We start from the raw sequence: 13,917 nt of genomic DNA on the forward strand, positions 1-13,917 counted from the left end.
TAACTGCATTAGTTTAGTTCATAGACAACTTTTTTATGAACAAAGACATGCGTGCATATTATTATTATTGTTTTATAACAGCGAATTTATCAGAAATTAGTCCATGTTTTACGTCATACCTAAATAGTACAGAAGAATATTTCCAGAATTAAATTCAGTCACGAACGCCCAGCTATCATCGCACATATATAGGTATTTTTAATCGATTTCATAACAGATGAGTTCTATTCATCACTGGGTTACGTGATGATTAACTTTGACGATACGACTAGTCGACATTAAAATTTCATTACTTTCGATCGTGACTATTTACCATGCTATCTCTTTACTTTGAAATTGTGATCTTGCCAGTTGATCCTATTAAAAGCGATGTATTGGAATGGAATTTTTCATATTTCATGATTAACAGTTACTCAGTACCGATTAATCAAATAGCTAATTCAATTATCACACGATCTTAATACATGATATTAAATATTGTCGTATAACGTATTATAAAGTAAGAGTGATCCGTGCTTAGACACACATCTGGCAATAAATAATTAATAAAATAAACGAAACGCTGGTCTAAAGTCTGGCAGAGGGAATTAATTTACTTGACGGGTATTACGTCATTAACGTAACCCTGTAATTCGTTATGGTAAAATACGGCATTTCGATTATCAAGGTTTGTAATTACCATTACCCAGCGTTCCTAGTTCCTTGGGAAGTAAGGTGACTGGTTTTTGGAAATAACAAAGGAGCAAAAGAAGTTCCTACTTCCGGTTTTGATATGGAAAAATTGGGGGAAACTTTTAACCTCGGCAAGGACCCAGTGACGTAGCACATTTTGATGAATCTACAAGGTTGATCCTGGCTTAAAACGAAACATGAAGGACAGGAGAGACGTAACGAAGGATAATACGTAATAAACTAACTATTGCCTGCCGGCGATGCCCTTTATCCTCTCATCAAACTTCCCGGCAGCTTATGGCAAATGAAATTATTAAAGTGAGTCCTTGGGTTTGGGATACTAGGATTCGATTGGTGGGCAGACACTTGATTTAATACAGTACAGTGAGACGGTTGAGATAATTAATATACTTTGCGGGACGGTCGATCATATTTACGGTGTAAACAACATTTAATGTATGTATATTTTGCACTTTCGATTCAATTACAATTAATTGATTCTTATTCGATCTTGATTCATTCCTATCTGGCAAACCGAGGTTCGATGTTATATATTTTTAAATTACTAAAATTTCTTTAATATATTTATTTCATAATTGTTCCATCGGAGAATCGTAATGCTACGAAGGACTTTACGATACTATTGTAATTGGATATAATCTCTTATCGTTTGAAAAGAATTCGATCGCAAATATCAGATTCGATTTTACAGATAGGAAATAATTCTCAACATTCAATTCCTCCTTCAAGGTATATGTAATGTACCTATAGTTACAAGAGCTCTCGACGCGACGATACATCAACAATTAACACGTTCGTTTTCAACCTCGCCATTTTACGCAGTTCGCCTTTTTAAAGTTATTCGTTACTTAATTTCTTTTTTCTATCTCTACGACTCGTCATTCGCGAGCCATGGACAGTGCCTTTTTTTTTCGTGATCGTGACGCAAAATAGCGGGCGGAAAATCGACAATAATAAGAATAGGCGCAAACGTTTAACTTTAACGGATTTTACACGGACGTTTTGTCCAAAGTTTTCTGTACAACAGGAATTATACATCGAAGACGGAAGATAAGATTCTCTTATTTTGCTAGAGTTAAGCGATACGATCGAAATATTCATTTTTTTTTAATTCCAATTTTCTGATCAGTAACGATCAACGCAATTATTATCATTGCTGTAATAACTGACCCCAGCAGTGATTGTAGATACAATAGTAACGATATATTTAATTATTTGGTTTTTTAAATGAAACAACAAACTTTAGAAGGCATATGTCGAATTAAACGAAAATTTCGATTGTATCGCTTTACGAGAATTCTAACGATGATTTCATCACGTTCTCCCACTATTTTACATATCTTGAATATTGTACAAAGAAAATTTAACGTAAATCTCAATTCGTTGTATGATGCATGTATCCTGAAAAACGTAAAGGTAACGTGCGAAGTAATACTTTTTGTACAGAGTCAGAAAAAAATAGGGAATACGCGAAGGAGAATGAAGGAAAGAATGACAAGGAAATGTAGAGTTAAAAAGTTCAAAGCTTTAGAGATGTTGAAATAATGTTCGAAAAATAATATTACCAAAAATCCACTATTAACCCCCTCTCTCCGCCTCTCTACAGTGGTGGCACCATTTAAACAGATTCAGGACCACTATTATTCATTGAGAAATATATTTTGGAAACTTCCTCATTTTATTGATTTTTCAGATAAATTCCTACAATGAGTTTTTGGACTCAACATCGACGGCGATGTTGAAAAACAAAATCGCGCAACCACTACAACCACCACTTACGCATATTAAAAAAAAAAGGTACTGCAAACTGTACAATAATTTTTTAACAAAAAGAAGCAAAATTCTATCAATATCGACGAGTCGCTTAAAAGTCGTGAACAATTTTAATCAACTGATCTTAAAGGTGATTAAGAAGTGAATAGCAGTGATCGATCAAAGGAACAATCATTTCTCAGCGTGATGACAAGGCGGAGAATTGAAAAATAATGATAAAGCCGCGTGGCAATTAACGTTATAATTTATAATAAAAATCAATTACTTTATTTACACGAAAAATATATTATGCATGCCGCAATAACATTGGTAACGATCGGCTGACCAGGTGTAGGAAATAAGTTCGTACGTGGATACAATAATTTCAGTACTACATATATGAATTATATGTGAGGTCGCTGCAAAAGCAAATACATTTCGTTCAACAACAAGAGGAACAATGTGATTCCTTGGACATATTTTTCTATCGAATGGCATGTAACTCAGGCTTAATGTGCTTTTCACGTTCCATCCTTCTGTTTACTTAAACACCATTTCTCATATCCTTTCGCTTTCGTTCCTTCAATTTTATCAATTTTATCCTTTCTATACGCCACTTTATATCTAACTATTCGTTTATATGATTACCTTTTGCTTTTCTGGCTTAGTCACGATTATCTTACAGTATCTACCATCTTAAAATGTCCCTCGACGCTATTACAACTTTGACATTTGTAATTATAATCCCGTTGTCACTCGCATTATGTTTTCGTTTCCCAAGATTCGATTTCCTTTGATTAATCTGCTATAATCAGGGTATATGTAGTTATGTATGTAGAATCGAAAGATATAGCCTTGGAACACGAAGTGTCCTTTTTCAAAGTACAATTACAATGTAAAGAGCCCAGTAAGAGGATAGCTTCGAAGATTCATAGTCAAGAGTATTTAAGTATAGTGTATAATAGAGGATTTTCGTAAAGTGAATAGAAACGTTTGAGATTTAATTTCATTTTTCTTTTTTTATCATTTAATATATCATATGTATATATATATACAAAAATTTGTGGCCGGCCGTGGACATATGGTATTTTTCGAAAGACGGGACTGTTCGATGTGAGTAAGATTCGATGAGAACGCACATGTAATTTGAATTAAATGAAAAAAATGAAAATTCTAAGCTTCTATTAATATCTACAGCTATATAATAATTGCACGAAAAACGTCAAAGATAACTTTCATCGATTCTCACTCATCAGTCACATCCCGTTTTGTGCGTGAACGATCGAAACGAAAGTGTCGCTTTACGTCTCACGATCGCCTATTTTCTCATGTTACCTTTGTATCACGGAAAGAACGTGAATGAGAAGAAGAATAAGAATATTAGTAAGTAGAATGGCGCGAATCCTGATGATTTTTAAATTTAAACCTTATCTCGTAACTTCAACGAAATTCACGCACACTATACTGGCTGATACAGCGAATTCCATTTGGTCCGAATTGAAAGTACTTTCTCCCCCCCCCTCCTTTCACTCTCTCTTTTTCTTTTTCTCTCCCTCTAAAAATTGGTCGTTTCTTTTTTTTCTGCTGTGCTGATCTATTTCGAAAAATTTGTCTATGATCGTACAGGAAGGATATAAGAATTGTCTATGATAAATGCTAAGACGTTAATAAGGAAAAGTGTGAAACTGGAAAATTCTTATTGATATTTTGATATCGATTGGTCGTAAGTCCACGTATTTTCGAAATGCTGATAAATTGTATTCGCTGTAGGTGACATAAAATTTACGAAAGTCTCTGTTGTTACTCTGTAGTTTTACTACTTAAAAGTTCGACAAAAAGTGAAGTACAATTTTTTATGCGTTATCGATAATCATCATACTTATATTTAATATGACATAAGAAGTTACAGTGGACCGATGATAACAAAAATCATACGAGACACGAAAGCTATGAAAAGATTTCCTGCAGTCAAAATGGTGTTCGATATGGAATGCAAAATTTACAGGAAACAAGGATATGATTTGTTAAAGGATTCTTTCATTTTTCATTTTCAAAATATTCTTCGCTATGCAAGGTTAAGGGTCGTATTCTTACGAGCAATCGACGGGTTTATTTGGTCCTTTATAAAATATATATCTACTCACCGCAGTGTCAATCTACGATAAATTCGTTAATTTGATCGCGCATCACGGCTGGCCACGTTAAAACAATCCGATCGACTTCGGTAAATAGATGTAATAAGTTAATCGATAAATTGTATTATTCATTAGGGATTAAAAGGCTCAGCCCTGTTCGTCGCGAAGCATTTCGGGCCCGCGTGCACCCATATTTCCTCTATTCTACATTTTCTACGACATCAAGACGAAGCGAGCACGGGAGAAGAAACAATATATGTTTTTTGTTTATGTATAACGTATGTATGCATGTAGGTACATAAGTAACCCTATGAGGAAGGTCGAGAGTGTGTTATCTACTACCTATTACCTACGTTCACTTATCTACACTTCCTTCATTCTATCTACAATGTTATCTTATACGCCAGAATATAATATTTTGATATTTATATATGTATACCTCTTTATATATATATATATATTTCTCTAAAATTTTCATTTATCTATCCGCGACAAAATACTCAAGCACCTTGCACCAATCGATCGATTTCCATTTTATAAAATGGAGAGACACGTCTAGGTGCGAATGCGCTTTTTAATTCGAATATATATATGTATATTTTTAACGCGGCCATTATACGCTATGGCAGGCTGACTAGAAACGTCGATCAATCCGGCTTAATTTATGCCCGGATTATAGTAAATTGCAGAGATTACGCGAGATTCGATAGGATTAATTAATAAATGCATGATTTTTAGTGATCGCATAATTTCCGGTAATCCAATAAGACGCACTCGCTGCCACTGCTCGCGAATACTGCAATTTTTCATTAGACATTTGCATTTAAATGTGTTTGCCTTAGGAGATATTTTTTTTTTAACAATGGAAACACCCGATTTGCTTTTTTTTTTTTTGGTAATACTTTGGTATTTTTTGGTGAATACATATATATTTCGTAGGGACGAATAGAAGCAACGAGCGGCCTTGACGCTTGGCGTACAGTGGAATCTGGAATAATAGCGAAATCTCAATTAAGTATTATCACGTTAATGCTTCGCTGTTGAGTGTCTACGCATCGATGAGTAGTCCCACATTGAAAATTCATCATTTAATAAAATAATAATCTTTGGCTGGATTCGCGTTCAAGCTAATTTCAATATCTTTTATATTTCTTTTTATCTTTAATATCAAATTCTAGAACATGCTCGTTACGTTTAAGATATACGCACGATTAGATTCTCCTTTAGTGAAATCCATTGGATTTCTACAGTGCCGATATTCTCACAGTGCAAACGTCGTCAGTTTGCATGACTACAAGACTTCACAGGGTATAATTAATGTGAAGAATGAAAAAGACTATAAAGGTGAAAAGGAAATGTAAAAGAAAGTTTCAGCCTAGACATTATTCTTCCTTTTGCAAATATTCTATCCGATGAACACAGCGGATGATTTATGCAAATGAAAAAATTTAGACATTTCTGGGTTAAACAAACTGTCGCTCTTATGGTACAGTAGATTCGTGAGCTAAGTATGAGATCCGGGGGACTGCCTTACACGGAAGATCATAACAAGTTGGCCCCTGCCAAAAACAAATTCTCGAATAGACCTTATGGATCAGTCGAAGCGTTAAACGAGTTCAATTATTTTTCTTTTTTCGAGAAATCATTCGATTCCTATAAAGCTCGATCAAAGATGCTGCGAGGATTCGAATTATTTACCCATCTTGATTGACCTACTGCTATGATCAAGAGGGATCGCAAATACAACCTAGTTTGCTTTAACACTAGATTTACCATCTATTTATACATTTTGACTGGTACTGGTATAAATGTCAATAACAAAAATTATATTTGTTACTAATGTATATGAAATAACATTAAGTTTATAAAATGTATTCTCTACTTATAGCTACAAAAGTCATAACATCATTTTTGAAATCGAATGATATATTTAGTAGGAATTTTGAATTGAAATTGCACGACCAGTCAAAATGACTGGTCTGGCAAATCTAGTGTTAATTTCCGTACAGTAATACCTTACAATTCTGTATATATGTTCTCCATGTAATACCAATATAAAAACCCAATGCAATTCCTTATCGGCACTTCCATTTCTACGCGATAACGATTTGAAAAGCGGCAGAAGTACATACAATAAAGGTAAACACGCGAAACCTGATACAACGCACTGAAGGAAAAAGAGATACTGTCTATTCCCTCGAGTATAGGATTACGAATGATCCCCGAAAAAAATAAAGAGAAACGTGGCTCTCCCGAGCTCAACGACAAAGACCGGGTTACGCAAGTAAAATTTGTCGAAATTCATTCCACGTTTTTCAGTGGCTCAAATTCGTGAATACGTAAAGCCGAATGCTAGTTCACGAATTCGTAGCGTCCACCATTTTACTCTTTAGAATATATACGATCCACGTTTCGACTGACAAGTCTCCACAGTCTTCCCTCAAGTATTATTTTTTACAAACTACGCCACAAAACTCTTTATACGTAGTTTATTCACGAATACTTTACACAATAAATGCCACTTTCTGGATCTGATACTAAGGTTACGAATTTACATGCTATCCGGCATAACGACTGGCCGTTTAATCAAGCCGGCTGCTGTTTATTCGATAGCGGAATATCCACTTTGTCGTGTAAGAGAACGACATCAAAATTTACCTTACGAGATTGTTTTTCCTGCAGTTTACACGAGCTCATGGAAGCTCCCGTTATGAGATTCGATGGCGATAACATCCGGATAATGCGATATCTTTATTGGAAACTCTCAGATGTGCCATCTTTATTTGACATTTATCGCACGTTCAAAAGGCCGAAATTAGACTGGAGAACAAGTCGTATAAGTTTCCAGGGAGTATCCACTAACTTTGAGTTATCACCTAATCTGATTCTGTGCCTGTGCGACGACTTCCGTTTGCCAGCCAAAAGAAGAGCCCATAATCCAAAAGACAAGGAGAATCTACACCGCGTCGTCTATTCTATGTATCCAGGATATATATATATATATATACCTTATACCAAAGGAAACAAAAAGTACATGGTTAGTATCATAAATCTCTACCCCAGGATAACAGCGATAAAAAAAATTAATAAGAAACCCGTTAATAATGAGAGAGGAAATAGGTACATGCATGGGGGGCAGATTATCTTTGGAACTCTCTACAGACTGACTAGATCATTCAGCAGTTAATATATCATGGACTAGTCAATATCTCATATACAATGTAGAACCGTCGAGTTTCTCTAAAACTTTTAAATACAGATGAATAAGGATCACGATTTTAAAAGCCGTGGATCGATCGCCAGGGAATATTCATCTTATGCGTAAAGTCTATAGATTGAATATCTACACTACGAGTATTCATATACAGATATATATATATGCGCTACTGCGATTTTATATATATATATTTAATAGATATATATATATATATATATATATATATATATATACATACGTTGCAGAACCTGGATATTGATAATCGCGAACTTCAAGGCGCGACCGGATGAGCGACCCCCGATCAAAGGCAGTGAAGAACAACAAAAGCTTTACGTTTAAACGACGCTCGCTACTTTAGGCTGCGCCTTAAGGATTTCGCGAATTCCAATCACTCATCCTTAAAATTATCTTACTAGTATATTCACTTCGCTTTAACAACCAACCGCCTTATCATTCAATATTGAATATATCTCCAAAACGAGTTTCAACATTGACTTCTTAAAATATTGCTCGCTGAGCCGTTTATCTACCTAAGTTCCTATGAAACTGCAGTTAGATAACTCGTACGAGATAGGGAAAGAGCGGAGGAAACATTTGGTAAAGCGCTCATCATATACACGTACCATCCTCTCTGTCATTTTACAATATTATATTTCTTTTACGTTATATTTTTCTATTCTCTCTCTCTCTCTCTCTCTCTCTCTCTCTCTCTCTCTCTCTCTCTCTCTCTCATGTATTTCAATCCTGTCTTCCTCCGAACTTGATATTACCTAGCAGTGTGTTTTTGTCATAATATACTTGACGAGCTTAAATAGCGCCATTTTCTATCTAATAACAAACGATCGACACGATCATCTTCCTAATAAATGAAAATAACCAACCGCATCCCTCAACCACCTCGCAGCACCTCGTATCACCCTAAAATTCAGAAGTACGATCCTTGCGATTAAAATTATAAATAAAAAATCTCATAGACGCATATAGCACTAATATCGGCATTACAGGAATTCACGTTATTCCCTAAGAAAATATTTTACGACTATTCTGTCTGCTTGACTTTGTCACGTTATAACAATTTAAAATGAATTCCATCTGCGATCATTCGGCATGCTCATCTATTACAATGTATACGTTTGATATACTTCAAATTCCAATCGGTATAACGATCAGCAACTAACTATAGTATTAAGACTCCTAAGGCAATTATTCCTTCCCAGTCACGCACTATGTCATCCATTTGCTCGCATTCTTATACGTCACGGCGTCCCCTTAACTGGTACACACAAATAGATACATTCTTTATTACGCAGGTAATAATTATACCTAGACAACGCAGCACTCACGCACTCTCGTTGTTATATCGATCCCTGGCTATGTCGCTTCGGCATTGCGAGTCCATCCCCTTTGCGAATTCACTTTCTCGATATCCAGCAGCTACGAGCAAGTCCTGAAACATGAATACAGAAGACTTCTAACGATACGCGTTACCTAATCCAATTGATGATTCGCGCAAATGCGTCTGTCGTTCGTACGTCAATAGGTAGGATCAGTACATATCCTTATGGCTGTACGGTGACGTGCTTTATCTACTTACCGAGAGAACGTTTCCTTGAGCATATAGAAGATAAGTACAGGTGGATATATTAGGCCATTCCTCGGCGTTATCGCTCTTAGAAGCCCTGGATGACTCCGTAGGCCTCAAGGGTGGACATGACGAGGTAGAAGAGCCACAGGGAGAAGAGTATCGCGGAAGTGACGACTTTCGGGACGAACGGACCGCCCAATTCACCCCCGATGCTTTTCGTTCTTCTGACTAACAGCACCACGATCACCAGACACGCCTCCGTGCAGAATAGCGTCACGGAGAAGGCCAGACTATTTTCCGTTATTTTTTAACAGAAATATTTATTGGTGTTTTATTACGTCATCAACGTGAGGATTACATCGTCAAGCTGTTTATGCTTATTTGAGCATGACGCTGTATGATTTTTCGAATGCTGAGCTTCGTTACATAGAGTGCTCGATTGAATAGAAATTTTGTATGCGTTTTCCAATGGTTCCATTATTGACTCAAATAATGAATTAATTGTTAGCACAGACAGAACACGGGGTCCGCCTTTAGCAAAATGAAGGAAGCATGAGAACGTGCTTGTAAGAGGCTGGCGTTCTTCCCCTGTCTGCTGAAATGAAATTACCACGGTATGAGGGGAATGATTAAGACTAGGGTGAGTTTGATCAGCCCTTCCAGACGCTGGCGTTATTACGTTAAAAAAATATTTCCTACGCCAACGGAATTTCCTGCGCGGATCAAATGATACTTCAATGAATATATCTAACTTTCTTGAGGATCATTTATTGCCACTCCCTTTAAGGTTGACCCTTACGGTATCGCACTTCGGGACCCTTGTCGTCTCGTGGAAACGTTCCTTTTTCTGGATACTACCGTAAAACCCCTGGCTGATATACAAAGAGGACAAACTGACTCTCGGTAAAATTTGAAGCATTAAAGTGTCGTCAGTGAAATCCTGTTGGATAATGTTGAACTATCGTGAGAACCGGTACTGCCATCTGTGATCAAGCTGGTGCACTTTTTCCAAGTTACCTTGAGGATCGATATCTACCACCCAGCAACATCTTATTTCTAACGTTAACTACGCACCGCGTCGTATTTGATGACGATAGAAAAATTTGAGAAATCCTTGTACACATTAATTTTTGTCTTCGATGATTTATCTGTTACGTCTTTTCTCATTTTTGTGGATCACAAAATTTCATTGCAAAAATTTGAACTTTCTATACAAGACTGTATAAGCAAACTGTGGATTCTGTTATAAGTAGTTACGAAGGGTTTCGGCTGGATGAACTTGCGCGATGAAAAACAATGAAAAGATAATTAAACGAACCGTGAACCCGGTGGATGAATTCTTCATAGAATTTTGTGAATACATTTTTTACTGACTTGCCGGGTTCGACGACGAACGGATCACCGTTGCGGGCATGGTAAATTGCAGCGATGCTCCACGCAATGCCAATCCCTAGGAAGACGTTTACTGCGTTACTGCCGGTCACGTTTCCGACGCTCGCGTCCGCGTACTTGTCCTGGCAGGCGGCCACCTTGCTCGCAAACGTGTCTGAAATAAATACGTCAGAATCTCAATTTTTTTTTCTTATTACAACAAGCATACATATATTATGTCAATTCGTCGTATTTCCTATTAAAGATATGCGTCTCAAGCTCATACATAATACGATTGTAGCGCGGTGTGCAAAATTCCCTAATTAAATATTACCGTTGCATCAAGAAGAATGAGGCAGACCCAAAGTCCCCGTTAACTCCCTGTTCACCATTTCCTCTATTACGCTGGCAAAGTACCAATCCCGAGGTGCACGCAAACATTAATTCAATTGACAGAGTGGCACTCATATATTAATCAGACCAACATTATCGATTCAATCAGAGACTTTTTTTTTATACGTAACGAACCCAGCTAAACGTACTCTGGTTTAAAAAGTTTATACGAATATATTAATGTAGGAAATATATTTTTTTTTAAGTGAATTTACAATTTCAAGCATCGGGATATAGAGTTCACAGAGCAATCCGAATTTTCCAGGTTATTTAGTACCGTGGTATATCGTTGCCATAGGACCGTGCTTGATATTCGCGTCAGGGTGAATAGCAATTTCATATTTTATTCGCAAGCCCCCCCAGTGAGCGGAATATAGGGACGGATTTATGAATCGAAGGGCCGAGGTTTTACAGGGACATAAACAGGTTCGCACGTCCTGTAAAATCTGTTAGATCATTATGTCTTCCTTATTTCATACGATCCGACCTTTAACACGTATCTTAATAAATCTGACATTCTGCCTTCTTCGCTTTCATTGTTCCCAGGAGGAGAGGATATTGAGGATTTTTTTTTTTTATAAGCTTCACACCCGCATCGTCATAGTTACGCGAAGTGTTGCCCTCTATTGTGCAGCTGAGTTCACGGTAGAATAATAAATCCAAGTGGCACGAACCACCGGATGGGATTGCATTATTCAGAACTAGAAAGAATTCTTGATCTTCGGCGTCTTTCCGTGTGCGACATATTCGAGAGTGCCGCTGTTTTCTCGAGATCTTCGACGCTCGCATAATCTCCATAAATATTTATGACTTTATCCATATTCACGGGACGAAGTCGTATGGGTATTCCAAAAGTGCGGAAAAGCGGGATAGTCATCCTGGCAAAACTGATAAATCGAATATCTGTTAACAGGAAACGCTAAGTGAAATGAAGAAATAATAAAAAGAAAATAAAGAAATAATAAAATAAAGCAAAGACGCCCGGTAGATCAATCTCTTCCTCGGATTGACCAGGTTCACGACATCCGATTACCCAAAGGGCACATGGTCGATTTATCGGTCTTCTTGTTCTGGGAAACAGCGTACAAGGCGTTCGCCTCGAATTCGGCGGGCATGAATTATTCGAAATTCTGGAAAGGAGCCGAAATTAGTTACACGACCGTAGGAGAATGGCTAAGGCAGAGCCAGACGACAGAGTATTTATGAGGGATTTGAATAACTCGGTGGGAACTTGGATAATGGAAATGGGAAAGTCTTGTTCCCTTTCCCGAACAGGTACCTACCGTACCTACAGTCTAGCACCCCGGTGCATCTACGAACGCTGAATCAAGATCATCCCGTCCGGATCCTAAGAACCGAGACAGATCCGTCTGGTAGATCTGGGGACCCTAGCCGGGGGTTATCGTTTATTTGTTATTCCGCATTCCGGATTCCTCAGACCAATTCAAATTTATGGGCGAAACCAAGAAGATTAAATCGCATTCGATTGACCTACTTCACCGATCTTTCAATTTTAAACTCATTCTTAACCCTAACGATTTAGGGTACCACCGCAAGAACCTGTCTCGTGTCAATCGATCAACGTCAGAGAGAACCACGTGGGGTGTTCGACACACGAAAACTGAGAGGTTATTATACCCTATCTATTCAGACTGTACACGCGTAAGATATCATGCAGAAGAGACAGGGGGATATGGGATAAGGACCAACAGCCTCCTGGTAATCGAGAGGAACGCAGTCGCCGTCAGGCAATTTATTCCAAGGGTGTTAAACTCATTTCCCCGTGCAGTTGCCGATATCGTTAAGAAAACGTCGTCAGTGCCGACGAGTCGTCTTAAAGAAAATTTCCCAGCTAGACTTCCCGTTATCTTGCGAGCTCGCCCGTAACTTTTTCTCTCTTCCAATAATTCCGGCACTCAGCGATGAGATGATAAAGGTACAAAAAGAAGAAGGACGTAGGACGCTATGAGCCCTAAAATCAATGCCGTATTAAAAGCCGGGAATTGCCCTGACTCATGGATAACCGTAGCTCGTTATTTATCAATGTCCGTGGTATATAAAATCATGGTACGACATCTTTATGGCACCATTTACGATCTTGACATCGATAAATCGAAATTTATTGAAAAAAAATAATTTCCCATATCCCTGACAAAAATCATCCCTATCTCCCCCGTTCAACCTCGCATCCTCTTTTCTTTACTTTCATACCCACGCACCTCTTCTCTCTGCTTGCTTTTTCTCTTTCTCTCCAGACACACAAACAATTGCCTCTACTCCACTTTCGCGAACTTTCCAGTCGCCCCTTTCTTCTTGCTTTCTGAAAATCTACAAGCGTACTAGTTCAGATGAAAACGCGGCCTCTCGTTGGCACCTGGAATTATGTAAAATGGCCTCGGTATGCCTTTTGCAGTTGGGCTGTGTGAAAGAACCCAAGCTCAGAGCTACTCGTCGACCTCCCGTTAGCTTCTGCTTAATTGCGCTCGATCCGAGCATCCCTATGAGAGCGAAGAGAGCCAGGAGGGGAAATTAAAAAAAAAAAGGAATTGAAATCTGCAACCAAGAGTACACGAAGGCTCTCAACTTCAACTTCACCCGTTATTAAAACGTGCTGCCAGCACCCGAGCACACCGGTTTAAATAATTCCCAGCCGCTTTATCGAATTGAATTCTCATTTCCATTTCATGGCGCTGTCCCCGTTAACGCGTGCCCGCGTTATAATTTACCCTACGGCATATCCTTTTTATTGTCCGACGCCAGCACCGCGACGT

At 37.8% G+C, this 13,917-nt stretch overlaps 1 protein-coding gene across 8 annotated transcripts in view; it reads right to left on the minus strand.

The window, feature by feature from the left end:
- Positions 1-1,118: 1,118 nt before the first annotated feature.
- The window catches only part of LOC107265866 (sodium/calcium exchanger 3), a 54,165-nt gene continuing 41,366 nt past the window's right edge, over positions 1,119-13,917 (minus strand). For 6 of the 8 annotated variants that reach the window (XM_025083170.1, XM_015735737.2, XM_025083172.1 and 3 more), the window contains 3 exons: positions 10,757-10,928; positions 9,392-9,672; positions 1,119-9,244 (listed from right to left, as the gene is read on the minus strand). In XM_025083170.1, the coding sequence (XP_024938938.1) occupies positions 9,468-9,672; positions 10,757-10,928 (377 nt within the window). In that variant the 3' untranslated portion in view covers positions 1,119-9,244; positions 9,392-9,467. Of the gene's footprint in view, positions 9,245-9,391; positions 9,673-10,743; positions 10,929-13,917 lie in introns of those variants that run through there. The other 2 variants (XM_025083169.1, XM_025083171.1) reach the window with 2 other exon arrangements.

This window comes from Cephus cinctus, unplaced genomic scaffold, assembly GCF_000341935.2.
Source record: "Cephus cinctus unplaced genomic scaffold, Ccin1 Ccin1_scaffold0240, whole genome shotgun sequence".
Classification (NCBI taxonomy): domain Eukaryota; kingdom Metazoa; phylum Arthropoda; class Insecta; order Hymenoptera; family Cephidae; genus Cephus; species Cephus cinctus.